Consider the following 18,015-nt stretch of genomic DNA (forward strand, 5'->3'; position numbering starts at 1 on the left):
TTCTTAAACAACATGAATAATAGACCTTAAAATTGGCCCAATTCAAATAAAACACTATACACTCCAAATTATTCACCTAAATCTTAATATTAGAATAACCATCCGCACACCTAATAAATTGAACATCCGATATATCTATTGTTCACATTGTTTAATATTTTCATTGTGTATCTATATTTTTCCATTACTAATTTATTATATGAAGATATAATAATTCAGACATTTCTATTTAACATGATAGGATTTGGTTGAAATGCATTTATTGATGTACAAAATACTGCTATATTACGTTGTTCTTCATTGTTAATACATACATAATGCACATGGTGCTCCTACACTTAAAAACGGCACCACATTTGACACAGAATATAGATCCCTAGACAGTACATGTGGTGAATGATCACTGGTTTGCAGAGAACCCACACACAAACCGAGAACCCTCTACAAAATTTGATGCATATATATTCTCCAATAGCTCCTTGATTTGATGCTACAGTTGAGCATCTTTAAGTTGAATTTCTCATGCTGAAGAGTTATTTGTATTCCCCTGTTCCAAGTTATGCACTCACTGGCTTTAGCACTATCTATAGGAAATAAGTGAGTTGCTCTTTCTTCCTTGAACCTCCTTCTCCATACAAATCATTCCACTGCTTCAGCTCGCTCATTATTGATCCTTCTGCAGCAAAACTTGCAGCCACCTACATTTGCAGTTGCACTTACATCTATCAGACAATTTCTAACCTATGTGATGCCAAGAAAGTGAGTGAAAAATGATCAGTATGCCATACCTGATTCTTTGCCTTTCTAATGTCTTCCATGGTCAAAGGCCTCAGGGTAACTGATTGACCTTTTTTATCCTCTGTAGCATTGGACATATCTTCTGAGATTTGGCCTTGTGCCGCTTTCTTCTTCCGTTCCTGAAATAAGGTGCAATGGGGTTATTACTTATCAGTTAAGCACAGCACACAGAAAATACTTATTCAGAAGTGAGTTGGTAGCTACCACTTCCTTCATGGTCTCCTGCTTGAGTAGCTCCCTAACAGGCCGATAAGCCGCTGTCATGCACAAATTCTGTTCCCAGAAATGATTAAGGTCAATAGATTGTCCTAAAATCAAACAAATTAGAGTCACCAACTAACAAGAAGACAAACCTTAAGATCACTCCCGCTATATCCTTCCGTCATATCTGCAACCTCTTTGAAGTCTATATTTTCATGTTTTTCCTTACTTAGAAGAGTTTTCAAGATGCCTTCCCGGTTTTCAGCAGATGGAAGACCAACCATAATCCTGCGCTCAAACCGTCTTATAATAGCCTCATCGAGATCAAATGGCCTGTTGGTTGCAGCAAGAACCAGAATCTGCTCACTAGGCTTTGTCAATAGTCCGTCCCAATGAGTCATGAATTCATTTTTAATCTTCCTCATTGCCTCGTGCTCTCCGGCTCTGTTACGCTGCCCAAGCATGCTATCAACCTCGTCAACAAAAATAATAGTTGGAGCAACCTTTGCTGCAAGCGTGAACAAAGCTCGAACATTCTTTTCATCTTCCCCAAACCACTTTGAAGTTATGGTGGACATTGAAACATTAATGAAACTTGCACCTGCTTCATTTGCAATCGCCTTTGCCAGCATTGTTTTTCCTGTACCAGGAGGCCCGAAAAGCAATATACCTCTACAAGGCTTTAGAAGGCCACCTTTGAAGAGGTCTGGTCTTCTAAGGGGAAGCATCACCGCCTCTTGAAGTGATTCTTTAATCTCATCCAATGCACCAATGTCTCCAAATGTAACCCCTATCTCATTTGCAGGTATCACCTCTGGTCTTATTCGCTTCTCGAACTCATTGTCCGGAGGAGGTTCCTGTAAGCATGCAATTCATTGAGAAAAAACAACTAGTTTCCAAGTAGCTAGCTATTAAGATATTGATCATACAGCTGCTTTTGCAGGAGTGCTATTCTCTCCATCCTTCTTTGTTACTGGGTTAGATTTCTCTCCCTCGCTTTTTTCAGGTGCTTGGGCATCGCTCCTTGTATCATTCTTTGCACCAATACCATCTTCTCCCGCATCATCCTACCAAATCAATGAATACAAGTATGTAACCAATAATCCTGGATTATTCTTTGAACCACTATCTATGAATATAGATGTGAACGAACCTTGGTCTCATTAGTTTTTGTATTATCCTTTCCACTGACTTTGCCTTCCTGGAACAGATTCAGCGCCTGACACAGACTGCGCGCATCCAATATCAGTGATGAGAAGGAAGAGTTTTCTTTCCTTTCAAAGAACCATTGATCAGTAATAGCATACTTACCTCTTAGCCGATACAACTAGCTTTCCGTTCCGGTATTGTGGATCCTTAGTGTTCATCAAATGATAGGAAACTGCAGATGCCACGACTTCCTCAATGTAGTTACTGAGTAGCATAGTGTCAGAGTGGCAGATTGAATGCAAGTCATCACAATCGATGCCACTTGTTGATAGAACTTCAGCAATGTGGTTTCTGTTATCTTGAAACTGAAATACTTTCATGTCCTCTTCCAGTTGGGCTTTCCAGTTGCCAGATTGAGTCTCATCTTCAGGGGGTTTGATCTCAATGTTGTAAGGAAATAATATACCTAGCCGTTCATCAACTTCTTTACAGTAATCTGAATCCACCACTTGGGAACCAAGTATCAACACTGACCCTGTCAGTTTCTTCATTAGTCTTTGCAACATACTATACATTGTCGGCAATCGAAGGAATAGCTTATCAACATCCCTGATATATAGAACAATGGCACTAGTTTCTGAGACAGAAACCAAGACCTGCAAAAATTACATTAACATAAGTATTTAACACAATATAACCTCAGCTTTATAAGTAAGTTTTCAGTGATGCAATGACCTTGTAAAGTGACTTCACAAATAGCTTTTCATCAAAAGAAACATGGTTTGTTCGCTGCAAAGAACCTGTAAACCAAAAAAAAATGAGCAGTAAGAATCAGAACAACATTGTAACTTGATGAGTTAGCAACGAAACAGAGCACCATTTAATTAGCTGAATTACAAGTTTAAGGCTAAGGCATTGTTTTAGCTGCAGTATTATGAATATTGATGTATGGCATTACAAGTAAAAATAAAAGATGAATGTTTGAGAAGGAGGAGTAGGCCTAAAAATATAGGGAATAAGGGCTAAAAGAACATTTTTTCTTTCAAGTATAACCTGAATCATTTGGACCAAACAGGGAGGTACTTATATCAGATGAAGAAGAGGAAGTCCTTCGGAGCTTTGAAGCATTGTTAAAATTTTCATTTCCACCGCTACTTTGTCTATTTTCTTGTCCGCTACTACGATGTCGACGATGACTACCTGCATAGCAAATATCAATCAAGATATAGTGAAGTAGGAGTTACAAATATAAAGCTTGCAGCATCTAAGTAAAGTTCAAGAACGAAATAAGAGATATGGAATAGATCATTTATAAAAAAGAGAGAAACAATTTTAGAAACCTTGAGAACTTCTTCCTTCAGTACCTCTACTTTCGCTTGCTGACGGGAGGAGTGAAAAGTTACTAAATAAACCAGACATTCGCTCCATAGTTACCTCGGATAGGGACCTTTTCAAACACTATGAACACAAGCAAATGTGTTAGCAAAGTCTCACCGTACAGATGCACAGAAACAATTCTTAATGCAGAATACAATATACACAATACATAAATAAATAATGTAGTGCATGCAAAACTTACTGATTCTCTTCTAGAGCATCCATATTTGCTCTGCATCTGTATAACGGAAAAACAAAAGGTAGATGATATGCATTTCATAATTCAAAGCGAAAAAAAGTGAGAATCTCTAAAAATAATCACCTTCAAAGAGAATTCAGTAATATCTAGCAGCAGCAACTTGGATTCAAAAAAGTGTGCTAAAGCTTTGACAAGCATTTGCTGGTAAATTTCTTCAAAAGTTTAAATGCAACTTGTGTTAGCCATGTCAAATCAACCTAAGAACCAGAAAGCTTTTGAATGATTGACAACATAGAAGTTGAACATAACATACCTGCAGGTCCGGAGAGCAAAATAGCTCTGCTTACTGGTGAAAGGTTCCTCATGTGTTTGGAGAAGTGTTGTTGTTTTAAATGAACATATCCAGCACTTGTCAACAAAACTCGAGTTTTCTCACTGTCATTGTAGGCATCATTAACATTTGGCCCAATCAGGAAAATAATGTTAACCTCAATATATGACTTTGAATATCAGCTAGCACAACTCAAAAATTGGGTAAGCTATATTTGTTCAAATAATATCATGAAAGTGACAACAAATTTCTTTCAGTTCTCATCTGTTGTTTCAACGCAATAGATATGCGAAAAAGCAACCAAAAGAACAACACATTGAAAAGCCAAATCGAGCCTGTGCCAACAGAACATTCATGATAGTTTGTGAGGTAGGGCTGGTAAACTTGATGGTGAAAACCTTGAGATAAATCTCAAAGATATGAGAAGAACCCATCATGCAAAAAGCTAAATTTATAAATACCCAAGTATTCAAAGAAAATTACCATGAAATACGTATATAAAATTGACGTGCCATTCTTCAGGGACAAAATGTGAAGAAGCCAAATTTGAAAGAGAAAGATGCAGAGAGTGAATGAATAAATTACCTCAAGTAATAAGGGAACTCGTCAAAAGTGACCTTGCTGTTCTTTCCATCAATGATCTGCTTCTTGAGCTCCTGAACAATCTGTTCCCCAGGAAGCTCGTCTACGTCATGGCTCCCTCCTCCAACCCATTTCTGCCCTGAGCTCAATCCCAACCCAACACCCAACCCAACCCCAACACTCAATGCAGACAACAGCACGTGCTTCTGTTCCATCACAACAACAAACAAATAAACACAACCAAAGAAGGAGAAAAAGTTTGATTCTTTAGGACCCTTCCAATCGTTTCTCACCAGAGGGTATCAGAATTATTGATCAAGTTCATATATTGATGAAGGCATATTTGGATATTGGAGGAAATGTTGGGGACAAGAAAAGTATGTATGTATGTATGTATGCATGCATGTAAGGGGAAGAAGATAATAGATAGATATGTCCGAGGAGAACGTTGGTGTGAGGGATTTGTGGCTCGTGCTATATATAGCTTCCAATGTTATCACCGTTAAATTATACGTTGCCGGGAACCAAATACCACAATGTCTTTAAAAGTAACTAAATAATAATAATAATAAAGGAAAAAAAAAGGGAAGGATCAATTCTTGCTACTTTCCTAAATTCCTGTTTACTGATTTTTAGCTCTCACAATAAAGTGCTGATCACTGCGCACAGGCGTGTTGGTACCACCAAAATTGGATGAGTTTCTATAGTTATTAGGTACATTGTTAGGTATAGTATCTTTTCTCCTGCTGCTAATACCATCTTTTATTTTATTGAGAACATTGATTAGCATTTACAGAATTATTAAATACATAATAAAAATATTATAGTATATTTTTGTATAAATATATATGTTATTTAATTTATTTTAAATATATATTTTGTATCTTAATATATATTTTATATGAATGTTTGAGATAATACTCAATTTGATCCTGAACTTGCGACGGGCCTCAATTTAATCATAAAGTTTTAATTGTATTGTTTAGTTTTTAAATTTTGGTAACGTGACTCATTTTAGTTTTTAGAATGATTTTCGATGTACAGACATAATGGAATAAAAAATAATATTATAAATAGTATTTATGAAAAATTTTTTTTCTAAAAACAAGTGATAAGATTTATTTTTTAATATTTAATTGTCAAAACTAAAACAGTTTTAGTTTAAAAGTTCTAATATAATATTTGATTGTCTGTCATATTTTTATTAATATTTATGTGTTAAAAATTAATTTGAATCACGCTTATAAAATTTAAGAATTAAATAAATGTAATTAAAATTTAAAAATTAAATTAAATTTTTACATATAAATTTAGATACTAAATTAAATATTAATTGGATTAATTTAGTGGCTAATTTTTTTTATACAACTAGCACGAATGAATAATGATACGTAATTAATGTGATACCGCATATAACATTAACTTGTAGCGGGATTGATGATTTATTTTCATTATTTTAAGAATTTTTTTTCTTTTCTTTCCTTTAGCAAAAAGCCAAAAAAATCAAGAATTGTACTAGGATCAATTATTTTCAATATTTATATAAACTTTTTAATAGAGTAGTTATCACATTATAATGGAGTTACATTAGGTGGCACAGTAAACGGGTGTATGCTTGGCAGCTTTATCCACCCATAATGTCTATTTTTGTCATAGCTTGGGCGTAACATACTAACATATGATATAAATTTAATGTATTATTATTTACAAATATTTTTACCAAAATGTTATTTTTATTAAAAATTTATTTGTTTTATATATGGTGGGTAACTCTTTTATTGTGTTAACTAGGAGGTGCCATAGCTAATGAACCCTAACTAATATGACATTTGTTTTCTCTTTCCACGTAAAAATATTTAAGTTCGAACAATCGAACCTCACATGATGTAATGACAAAAAAATAATAATAAAAATTAAAAGCTGTAATTTATTTATGATTTTACATATCATCATTCTAACTTTTATATCTACCATACCAAAATTTCCACCCTCATGATATTATCCTAAGCATTTAGGATTATGGTATACATTTACGGATTTTGTAATATTTTCTCAAGTTTGGTATTATTTTATTATGATTTTTACCTTTTGTTTGGCACAAAATCATTTTGGCTTTTTTTCCCCTTTAAAAATATGCCATAGAGTGAAATTTAGTATGGTTGACAAGTGTTTTTTTTTTTTTTCGATAACTAACCCACACAAAATCATTTTGTCCCAATATAGTTACTGTAAACTACTAAACTATGATAATGAACACATAAGGATATATAACTGGATAGATAAGCCACTGATCAAGTAAAGCTATATTTTATATATGAAAAGAATTTTAAAAAAATACTAAAGTTAATGCATTAATTAATTATTTTAATACTAAAATGTGATATGCAGAACACGAAACTCAGAAACTGCATAGGAATTTAACTATAGCTGCGTCAAGTATTCCTCAGTCTATTCCCATTTGCTTGCTGATTATATTTCCACGCGGGATGCGATTGTATTATTAATTATTCATATACTTATATTTTCTCACATGTCGTTTTCTTTAAGAGTTACTAGTGAGTTTCCCAGTAATTTACCTGCAAATTACTTGAGTTTTCTAGTTTGTACAATCATCGATGACAGCTACGAAAATACGAAGGCATTAAGGCACACGTCAAAGGGCAAACCTCAGGTCAACGAGATTGGTTTTTCTGAAGTCAAGCTCAAATAATTAAACACTTAACGTACACTTTCGTGTATTTTTTTTTTATTTTATTTCTCTCTTTGGAATCTAAAATATGAACTTAATATTTAAATTAATCTATAAAAAATATAATTTTAAATTAATTAATTTGATTTTTTTTATTAATTAGATATTAATATATCACGTTAAATACTATATAAGTATGATAATATGATATGTTAATAACTTAATACTAGAGACAGAATTTAGTGTAGTTTAAAAAAAGTAATGATCTCTTTTAAAATAATAATTCTACATGTAAAATTCTTTATTTTTATGGTTTATTTAGTCTCTTTTAATTTAATTTTATTTTTTAGCTTTTTATTTAATTATGTTTTTTATGTTGGCTTCCTCCAAACAAAGTTTTAGTTCTATTTCTGGTTAATACTACATGTTACAAAATAATTAACTAACGTATCATATCACTAGCACATAGCATATTACATATTATTTGATATATCATAAATTTATGTAAAACCAAGTAAGTTATTAAAAATATATTTGTGAGTCATTTTGTTCATAAAATTTAAAAAAGTAAATCAAGTTATTTCTTAGACAACTTTTTCATAATTTTTTTTTATTTTTTTAAATATTTTTTTATTCTATTAACGTTAATCTTATTTATTACACCATAGCAAGTAAGATTTTCTTAACAAAGAATAATAGAAAAATAATATATTATTAATTATATATACTTTTTATGTCTCCAATAACTATGAATATAAACTATAATTATTAATCAACTTGGATTGGTCGAGTGGTTAATTCACTCGTCGCCTAAGCAAGTGTTGGGGGGTTTAAATCCCGCCTTTTGCATGCAGCAATTCATACCGCGTGGACAACACAAAAAAAATATAATTATTCATCAAAGTAATTAATAATTAAAGTATTAAAAAATTATTTTCTCATCCAAATTTTTAGATTTTTAGATTTTAACATTTTAAAATTTTTGTTTTTTAAATGGAAATCTTTTTATTTAAAATTTTTATCAAATAACTATGAATTATTTTCTAAAAAAATTTTGTTGGATTCTGACACTGAATAAATATAGCAGTTATTTTAAATTTTTAGTCATTCACTCATTCAAACCTTTTTCTTTGAATTATAAAATTTATCTTAGTTTAAATTTAGATCATCTCTATTGATAAGGTAAATCAAATTGATGTTAGTTGTAATCTATTAAATCTAATAATTAATTATTGAATAATTTTAATTTATGTCAATGATTGTTGGAGACATAAATATATAAAATTAATATTTTTTTTTATTATTTTATGTGAAACAAATTTTGTTTGTTAAGGTATAATAAATGAGATCAAAATTTTTAAGATTAGAAATATTAAAAGTTTAATATTATATTGAAGGAAAAAATAAGAGAGATTTGTATACAGATTACTTGATTCACTTTTAAAAATGGTAGATATCACTGCAAAAAAAACGTTAAGTACCATCAGAATTACTGTTGAGAAAACGAATAAAATCCGAAGATAAATTATTTACCGACGGAAGAAATCCAACGGTGTAAACCTTGCCGATAGCTAGTTACCGTCGGATTTTTTCGTCCGACAGATTACTTGCTCAAAAATCATTTGATTACCGGTGAATTTTTCCGACGATAACGTTAGCGCTACAATATCCTTTTTTCCGCATTATTAGGTAAATCCAACGGTAATGTCAATTTGTTTTTTAAATATTATGACACAATTTTTTTCTTTTTAACTTTAGTTTTTTATTTAAATTTATTTTTTACATAATTAGTGATCAAATTATAAATAATAGAAATCAATTATATAATATTAAATATCTAAAAGAATAGATGTAATTAGTTAATTACACAATACACTATGCATCACTATGTCTCACATTCTGGAGAGATCAACATGTAAGAATGGTAGGAGGACAAATGATATTAGTAAGAGTACTGCTAGGGAGCCAATGACCTAAGTGTACAATGTGTATAATTGGCTAAATCTTTGGTCCATGAATAAAATGAACATCACTCATACTATCCAGAATAACCATTCGGATACCAGAGATAATAAACATCTCATGTCATAAAACTACTCATCCCAAAAGCTTAAGCTTTTTGATTTTGGGGTTCACAAAGAATCGAACTCGACCTTTTGGATCTAGAACTCTAATACTATATCATGAAACCACTCATCCTAAAAGCGTAACCTGACAGGACAACGTAACATTAATGGTCATATCTCTAATACTTCCTAAATCTCCATTGTACACATTGTACGCTTAGACCATTGAATCCCTATACTTTCTCTATTAGTAATTTTGTATCGTTTGAAATAAAAGAAATCCTAGTTGTTTTTTAACTTTTCGTCTTTATTCAACTTTTTTTTAAGGATTTATTATTTAATTAATTTAAATATCTACTTTTACGTATTATTTATTCAAAACATCAAAAAAGTTATTTTTTATTCTTTCTCCTCTAAAAATTGAATAAAGAACAATACTTAAAGAATACCTAGTTACACTGAAACAAACCAACTTTTTATCAAGGAAAAATCAGTTAAGGTGATAAATATCGCAATTCCTTAAACAAATGATTTAAGTACAATGTCTACCAAAAAAAAAAAAAACAAATGATTCAAGTTCAAGTTTTGAAAATAAAAAACTTGTTAAAAATTTCGATGAAAGACTTATGCCCCTTTATATAGTGTATACCCATGTAGTGTGTATTAGTGTGTTGTATGGATATGTAGTACATAGATATAATACTTAGGATTGGAAATTGTTCAATCCAAACAAAAAAAAAAATCGATGCTAGTGGCTTAATTAGAACGCCGAAAAAGAAAAGAACAGAAATAAATCAAATTATGTTTTCTCATTTCACAGTTGACCTTTATTGCTCATAATTCACACGATACACAAACACAACAATCACTACCGCAACCTCATCTCATTAATCCTCCATGCGCATTATTGAGAAGTATAATTTTATATACTAAATAAATCTTGGAGATTTGGGTGACAGTGAGTAGGGAGGCGCCAGAAACATGATACTATTAAGAACTATATTACTTCATTAGATCCAGAAATACAAAAGCATTCCACAAACTATGCAACAACATTGATGGAAAGAGGTTCTTAGATCTTACAAAGACAGCACCCATCACTATGCCTAGAAATACAAGTGGCAGCATCCTCTGAATGTTAAAATGTGCCAAGGCAAATGCTACTGAGCTAACTAATATGGCAGACCATAGTGGCATGTACTTGGTTAAAGACGGGAGAAGGAAACCTCGGAAGACGATCTCCTCCCATATTGGGGCGCAAACTGAGACAACCATTGCATAGAGGGCCATTGCCACTGGGTCTCGTGCCACAATTGATTGCTCTACGCTTGAGACAGTCACAGGACTAGATTGAAGCACAGGTAACAAATTTAGGTTCACCTGTGACAGGTGATTGATAACAGGGAACATGAGGCAGCCTAAACTGACATCAAAAAGCCAATTGCCTTTGAATTCAAATTTAAACCAGTCGGATGTGAGTGGTTTAAACTTTGCAAGGCAACGATGAAGTATCACTATGCCAACCACACCTTCAGCAATATCAGTTAATAGGCTGTACAATGCTTGTCCCCTGTATGTGAGAGACTCCTTTCTAAACCCCGCCATGGAAGCCAAAAATGGAACTATCCAAGATCCTACAAACCAAAATGAAGCGATCCAAAGAAGCATAACCTGCAGAATCCATCTAAGAGACTAAGAGTTCTTAACTAAAAGGAATTATAACATACACCTTTACAATCACAATCACACACATTTATATTATTATATATACACTCATTCTCAAGCACCAGCCAGAAACTCCTCATTCCTCCCAAAAGAGGGAGAAATACATCTTTCTGGTCTTGTCGAATCAGGGCCTATGATGGAATGATCATTGCATGCATTTTCCACATGGTCATTCCAATCAAAAGAAGCAGGAGAACAGAACCTCAATTTACCATACCAAACATATTCTGAGAAAATACATTATTGATAATGGTATCTAAAAGATAAAAGATAAGAAATGCTTTTACCTGAACAATGGTCTTTGCCGTCCAAGGAACTGCCCAAGGTTCCCCATCAACGATGGAACTAATGATCTGAATGCAACAACATCACTTTCACTTTTTCATCAAGGAAAAGAAAAAACTTCACCATTGATGCTTGCATTGTTTAACATAACATAAATGGGATTTAGGGTTTAGGGTTGAAGTTAAGTTGTTTTTAATTGATCATGCTATACTTTTTAGGGCAAACCATAATAAAAGCTGCTTAATTTTGCCAAAAGTGATGCATCAAGGTATAAATTCCATAGAACTTTAACACCAAATTGGGTTATTAATTTGGCTCTCATTCAATAATCTAAAACACATTCAAATTAAGCGCAGGTTCTTACTAACAATTTTTTTTCCTACGGAAAGGCTCTAAAACCATGTTGGAGAGAGAAGGGTATATAATCAGTGGCTGAATAATATAAATCTGATTAATGTAGTCCCATGATTAGCAATCAGTATAATTAGATTATTTGGTTAGACTATCCAATCAATCTAGACCTATTTTATATAATAACTCCGCCCATGTTACATAGTTGGTTCCAAGCCCAGATAAAGGAAGAGGATTGTGTTTGACCCTCGACAGCCAGCATAAAAACTTATTTGAATCTTCATGACATAGACTAGAGACATTATTGCGCTAAAGTTAGGTTGCTGACTCGAAGCAACGCGCTGTATAGCTCGAATATAGTGTCAAATGAGCAAGAGCCGCTGCATCAAAACCCAGGTGTAGTGCAAACTAAGCAAGGGATTTCACGTTTGGTTTTTGTGAACAGATGAGGATAAATAAGTTAGTTAACCAAGGAAGAGTGAAAGTAAAGACATAGGTAACAGAACACTACAGTTTGGGGTATGGAACATAGGCACACTTACAGGAAAATCTATAGAGGTGGTGGACACCATCACAAGGAGAAAGATTAACATAATGTGCCTACAAAAAATGAAATGAGCAAGGATGAAGACAAGAGAGTTAACTTTAGGGTTTAAGCTTTGGTATGCAGGAAAGGTGACAAATAGAAATGGAGTAGGCATTATTGTATTTAAGCAGCGGAAAAAGGATGTGGTAGAGGTCAAAAGGGTAAGGGATCGGATTATCGCTATAAAACTTGCGGTAGAAGGGGATATTTTTCATGTGATTTAGCGCATATGCACCAAAAGTAGGTTTAGAAGAACAACACAAGAAGAAGTTCTAGGAGGAGTTAGAAAGTTTAATTCAAGACATACCTTTGGGAGACAAGAATTTTTTAGGAAGAAATTTAAACAGTCATGTTGGAAACGATGTAAATGGATATGAGAGAATACTGGGGGCCATGGTTTTGAGGCTGCCAATACGAAGAGCAAAATTATCTTGGACTTTTCCTCAACTTTTGATCTCCTCATCGCAAATACTTATTTTAAGAAGAGAACGAACACCTTATAACCTATAAGAGTGGTGTAATAAGCTCTCAAATCGATTTCCTTTTGCTAAGGAGAGTCGACCAGAAATTTTGCACCAATTGTAAAATTATTCCGGAAAAGAAGTTGACAACACAATATAGGGTGTTCGTCATAGATTTTCGCATTGAACGAAAGGTGAAAAGCAAAGAAGCTACAAAGATGGGTAGAAGAAAAAGCTGCAAGGAGTCATGGTGGTGGAACACAAATATTCAAGAGAAGAAAAAGGTAAAGAGGAAATGTTTTAAAAAATGGTCTTTAAGCTGCAATGTTAAAAATTGAGAAAAAAAATTATAAGATTGCTAAGAAGGAGACTAAAGTGGTAGTAAGTAAAGTAAGAACAAGAACAATAGCATATGAGGATTTTTATCATTATTTGGGTACGAAGGAAAGGAAAAAAGATATATATAAAATCGCAGAGTCAAGAAAGAAGAACAAGAGATTTGGATCAAGTTAAATGCATCAAAAGCAAAAACAGTAAGGATTTGGTCCAAGATGAGAGTATTAATAAAAGATGGAGGAGCTACTTGTATGAGTTATTTAATAAATAACAAGAGACTTTTCCATGATTTGGTTGGTTATATACAAGGAAAGGAAAACAAAACTTTAACTATTATAGAATGATTCGAGATTTCGAAGTAAGAGGATGTCGGATGAGTGGAGTTAAAACCCTTTGGTCTCTATTTACAAAAATAAGAGGGATATACAAAATTATGAAAACTACATAGGGATCAAACTCATGAGTCATACATGAAATTGTGGGAGAGGATAATAGAACGGAGGTTGATACATGAGATACAGGTCTCGGAGAACTAATTTGGCTTTATGCCGAATAAATCCACCATTAGATCTATATACTTGTTAAGGAGAATGATGGAGAGATACCAGAGTAACGAAAAAGATCTACACATGTTGTTTATTGATTTGGAAAAGCATATGACAAAGTACCAAGAGAGGTTCTATAGAAGGTTTTAGAGAAGAAGTGTGTAAGGATTGCATATATTCGTATAAGTAAGGATATGCGAGACGAAATATATGGGATGTAAGTTTGGTAGGCGAAGGAGAAACAATAATACAGAAGCGAAAATTGAAGAAACTATCTTACCACAAGTAAAGTGTTTTTAAGTATCTTGGATGCATAATTAAGGATAATGGAGAGATTGAGAAATATGGAAAAGATAGGATACACGCAAGCTGGTCAAAGTGGCAGAGTGCGTCTTGTTTTACATGCGACAAAAAAGTACTTTTAAAACTTAAAGGGAAATTTTATCGCACTGCCATTAGACTGACTATGTTGTATGGAACAGAGTATTGAACAGTAAAAGGTGAGCATGGACATAAGTTTAGTGTGACAAAAATGAGGATGTTGCGCATGATCAGCCACACATGTATGGATAAAATAAGAAACGAAGATATAAGAGAGAAAGTTGGAATAACGTCTATTGTAGAGCATCTGATCAAGTGGATGGATGAGATGAAAGGTAAACACGGAGCAAATAGTAGAGAAAGACCAAAAATAAAATCATACATGAGGTGGTCAATGAAAATTTGTGTAAACAGTCTCACTGTTAACATAATACATGATAGGCCGCAATAAAATTGTTTGATGTATGTAGTCGACCCCACCTAATGGGATAAGACTTTATTATTATTATTGTTGTTGTATCGCTCTAATAAGAATATATAAATAACATAATGTTTTTTCTTTTTTCTTATATATATATATATATACACCCCATTTGGAATGTGATAATCAAGAATGGGAAGTGATCACAAAGACAACTCTAAATTTTCAGGTCCATGGAATTAAATCAGAATTTATGTCAAGTTTGTCAAAAAAATTGAGGAGTAGGTCCGTTATTCAGTGATCACAAGCATTGGAAATGCATGAGAAACCAACTTTAAACAAGGTTAGCATGTCAGAGAGTTTATGAAGGGACAGACTCCACAATAAATTTAGCAGTATTTCACCAACATGAAGGAAACCAAACGGAAGTCATAAAATTCATTTTAGGCCTATACAGTAGTACCCTAATGGGTTGTGCTGATGTGCAAATTAAAAACAATATGAACAAGATCCATATAAATGGCCATATGACATAATCTATTAAATTAGTGCTTATTAAGATTTGATTTGGTGAAATTTTTATTTTTTTAAAAATAGTTTATAAAAACAAACTTTTAAAAGATAGTTTTTTTTTTTTTAAATTATAACATTTATATTTGATAAATTAAATTAAAAATGACTTTTAATAAACACAAGCAACAAATATGTTTGGTAAAATAACTTTTAAAATTTAAAAATATTAATATAAGAATTAAATTTGAATATTAATTAAATTTGAAGTTATATTAGACTTTTTAATTTGAGAAAAAATTCTAAACGGTCCCTGACAATTACTTCGAAAGACAATGAGACCCTCAATAAAAAAATATTCTTTTCGGCCCTTGGTATTTATTTCTATGAGACTGATTAGCCTCTTTGTTAATATTTTTCCTTTGTATTAATGAAATAAGTTTACATGGCATGTTAAACTGTTGATTTATCCGTTAAGAGCCAACTAGGATTAACAAATTCTTTTTTGTTGGGAGTCTCGTCTTTAGAGGTAATTGTCAAGGCCTTAGTTTTTTTTATTATCTTTTTCAAATATATTGGCTAAATTTTTTTTTGTGTAAAACTAAAAAATAATAGTGATTTTTAAATTATTTTTATTTAGAAGATATATTAGTAATTAACGTGTCACGTAAGTATGTTTTGAAAAAAGATCATTGACAGATGGACTAATCAGTCTCACGAAATTAAATATCAAAGAATGAAAAAAGTATTTTTTTTATTGGAGGCCTCATAGTCCTTGGAAAAAAAATTTTTATTGGAAGTCTCGTAGTCCTTTAAACAATTATCAGGACCGAAATAGATATTTACCTTTTTAATTTTGCCAAGTACAAGTTATCTTTCAAAAGCTTTACTTTAAATGCTTTTAAAAACACCCATATTTTTTTAAAATTGCATGATTTTTTTTTATAGACTATGTTACGTGTGCACTAAAATCAACCACCAAAGTCAGCCACCCAGTATAAAATATATGTTAAAATACAAATACACATTGAAAATAAATTAAACCACACATGTATTTATACACAAATATATTAGTGGCTGATTTTAATAATTGAGTTTAGTGTACAAATAGCATTTTTGTTTTTTTTATTTATCAAACCCAAAACGAGTAGCTGTGTGCTTTCTACCAAACCAAGCCTAAGCACAGGACTTCAAATTTTTAAGCCAAAATAGGTTATAAGATATAAGAGATAGGCAGATGAGTAAATTCCTTAAACATACTGAAAATGATCTTCATGAAACATGACTAAACAAATGAAATCAATACCTTATGGAGAGTTGCAATCCAATCTTTATTTAACTCCTTGGACTTGTCACCTTTAGGCTTCACCAAATCTCCTGCCAATTTATCTGTGAACTCGGAGCCATTATTTTCCAATGGAGCGTTTTCATGCCTAAGACACAGCAGTCTCCACTTCTACAATGGAGAAATGAATTATTCGGATCAGAACAAAATTTACCAGCAAAGAACCTTAAAAAGAAAAACTAACTAACCATTTCAGCACTTCACATAATTCAGTCATCAAATTAAATATCTGAATATTTTTTCATTTTGAAAAAACAAACGCACAATTCAATTGAGCTACGAGACAAAATTTTAAAGAACGAAGGGTAAAAAGAAATGGACATAGAGTTATCTACACAGAGAGAGAGAGAGAGATAGAGAGAGAGAGAGAGGGGTTACCTTTTTAGGAGGGGGGGATAAATTGAATGAAAGGGGAGATGGGGTTGTTGGACAAAGAAGCGTAGCCCGAGAATTGTGGAGGCGGAGGGAAAGAGAGAAGGGAAGGGAAAATAAGGCGGAGGCGGAGGGCATAACTCCAATTAAAACTGATGAATTAATGTTATCACAGAACAATGGGCACCGCCATGATCGACATTGGAATTGGAGCTTTCAGCTTTCACGAATGAAAGGGAATGAAGGACCCGCACCCAACCCAACCCAACCCAACCCAACCCAACCAGCCCAAAGTGGGTGGCTGCTAGACACTGTTTCTGTGTTTAACCGTTTATGACTTACGGCTTATTGCTCTGCTGTTGATGTCACTGTCTAGTGTCTAAGACTATGTAATTAAAGCTTTTTATTTGGATTTAAATACTTAATAATCGATTATAGATAATTATTAACCAAATCTCATATGGTTTACGGCGGGAATTTCGCCATGTAATGCCCTAATGATACTGTTAAAAGCCTATTTCTCTCAAATATTAAAAGAAAAATAACATCCAATTTTTCTTACTCTCTCAAATAAAACTAGTCATCTTTTACATAATTACAAAATAAAACTATTAATAAGTACTAAGTAGAGCTAGCTGAGCTCAAAGAAGACACCATTCTTTCCTTTTCACTGTCGGTACCAGCTAGAAACACTATGTCAACCCTCCATTTTCGTAAGTGTGAACTGGTATTTGATCCTAAATTTTAGACCAATTCAATTGGACCTTTCAAATTTTAATATCCAAAATAATTTTTAAAATTAATTCAATATGGTCTATTAACTCTTAGCTCACTTAATTTTAGATTTAACATTATTTAAAATATAAAATAAAATATATTATTAAATTATTAAATTAAAAAATTAACTAAGAAAATTAAACTGATAATTAAATAACAATAAAAAATAATAAATTATAATTAATATTTTTATATCAAAGCTACACTCTTATAAATAATTTTTGTTATTATAAATATTTTTTTTTGTTTTACTTAAAATTACGTATATTATTGCTTCTAATTCTAAATATATATACATTTTCTTTGTCAATCTTAAATAACATTTTTAATAGGACACCAAAAAAATAACATTTTTAATTGCTAAAATTTTGACATAATTTTATTTGTTAATAGATAAAATGTATGTTTTAAATTTTGAAAATTTTTAGTGAAAATTATGGTCTAAAGAAGAGAGAGTTAAATCTATGATCTCTTTTAAATTTATTCACTTTGACTTCAAACAAGAGTTAGAAATTAGAATTGAATTGTTGTTGAGTCTATCAACTTAATAATACAGGAAATATTTTTGTTTTATCTTTTTATGATTAA

At 32.0% G+C, this 18,015-nt stretch overlaps 2 protein-coding genes across 3 annotated transcripts; both read right to left on the minus strand.

Moving 5' to 3' along the window:
* Nucleotides 1-243: 243 nt before the first annotated feature.
* Nucleotides 244-5,310, minus strand: LOC107619707 (uncharacterized). Of its 2 annotated transcripts, none has more exons than XM_016322003.3 (14): nucleotides 4,641-5,310; nucleotides 4,038-4,159; nucleotides 3,848-3,936; nucleotides 3,728-3,763; nucleotides 3,513-3,606; nucleotides 3,202-3,348; nucleotides 2,884-2,948; nucleotides 2,311-2,804; nucleotides 2,153-2,228; nucleotides 1,929-2,066; nucleotides 1,152-1,856; nucleotides 1,003-1,071; nucleotides 789-917; nucleotides 244-698 (listed from the first exon to the last, which is right to left on the minus strand). In XM_016322003.3, the coding sequence occupies exons 1-14, from the start codon at nucleotides 4,850-4,852 to the stop codon at nucleotides 585-587; spliced, it is 2,490 nt and encodes an 829-aa protein (XP_016177489.1). In that variant the 5' UTR covers nucleotides 4,853-5,310; the 3' UTR covers nucleotides 244-584. The 2 variants fall into 2 exon arrangements, with proteins under 2 accessions (XP_016177489.1, XP_016177488.1); XM_016322002.2 differs by having other exon boundaries at nucleotides 3,489-3,606; nucleotides 4,641-5,261.
* A 5,064-nt stretch (nucleotides 5,311-10,374) lies between these two features.
* Nucleotides 10,375-17,043, minus strand: LOC107618754 (uncharacterized). Its single transcript, XM_016320897.3, has 4 exons — nucleotides 16,657-17,043; nucleotides 16,240-16,389; nucleotides 11,405-11,470; nucleotides 10,375-11,063 (listed from the first exon to the last, which is right to left on the minus strand). The coding sequence occupies exons 1-4, from the start codon at nucleotides 16,786-16,788 to the stop codon at nucleotides 10,395-10,397; spliced, it is 1,017 nt and encodes a 338-aa protein (XP_016176383.1). The 5' UTR covers nucleotides 16,789-17,043; the 3' UTR covers nucleotides 10,375-10,394.
* Between the last annotated feature and the right edge of the window lie 972 nt (nucleotides 17,044-18,015).

Source organism: Arachis ipaensis, chromosome B9, assembly GCF_059453495.1.
Source record: "Arachis ipaensis isolate K30076 ecotype BB chromosome B9, ASM5945349v1, whole genome shotgun sequence".
NCBI classification, from domain to species: Eukaryota; Viridiplantae; Streptophyta; class Magnoliopsida; order Fabales; family Fabaceae; genus Arachis; species Arachis ipaensis.

Coding starts and splice junctions, on each gene's coding strand:
- LOC107619707 (XM_016322002.2), bottom strand. CDS start 4,852: ATGGAACAGAAGCACGTGCTGTTGTCTGCATTGAGTGTTGGGGTTGGG. Junction 3,764..3,847: donor TTACTGAATTCTCTTTGAAG/GTGATTATTTTT, acceptor TCCGTTATACAG/ATGCAGAGCAAATATGGATG. Junction 1,072..1,151: donor ATAGCGGGAGTGATCTTAAG/GTTTGTCTTCTT, acceptor TTCTGGGAACAG/AATTTGTGCATGACAGCGGC.
- LOC107618754 (XM_016320897.3), bottom strand. CDS start 16,788: ATGCCCTCCGCCTCCGCCTTATTTTCCCTTCCCTTCTCTCTTTCCCTC. Junction 16,390..16,656: donor TATCCCCCCCTCCTAAAAAG/GTAACCCCTCTC, acceptor TCTCCATTGTAG/AAGTGGAGACTGCTGTGTCT. Junction 11,471..16,239: donor GGATTGCAACTCTCCATAAG/GTATTGATTTCA, acceptor TGTTGCATTCAG/ATCATTAGTTCCATCGTTGA.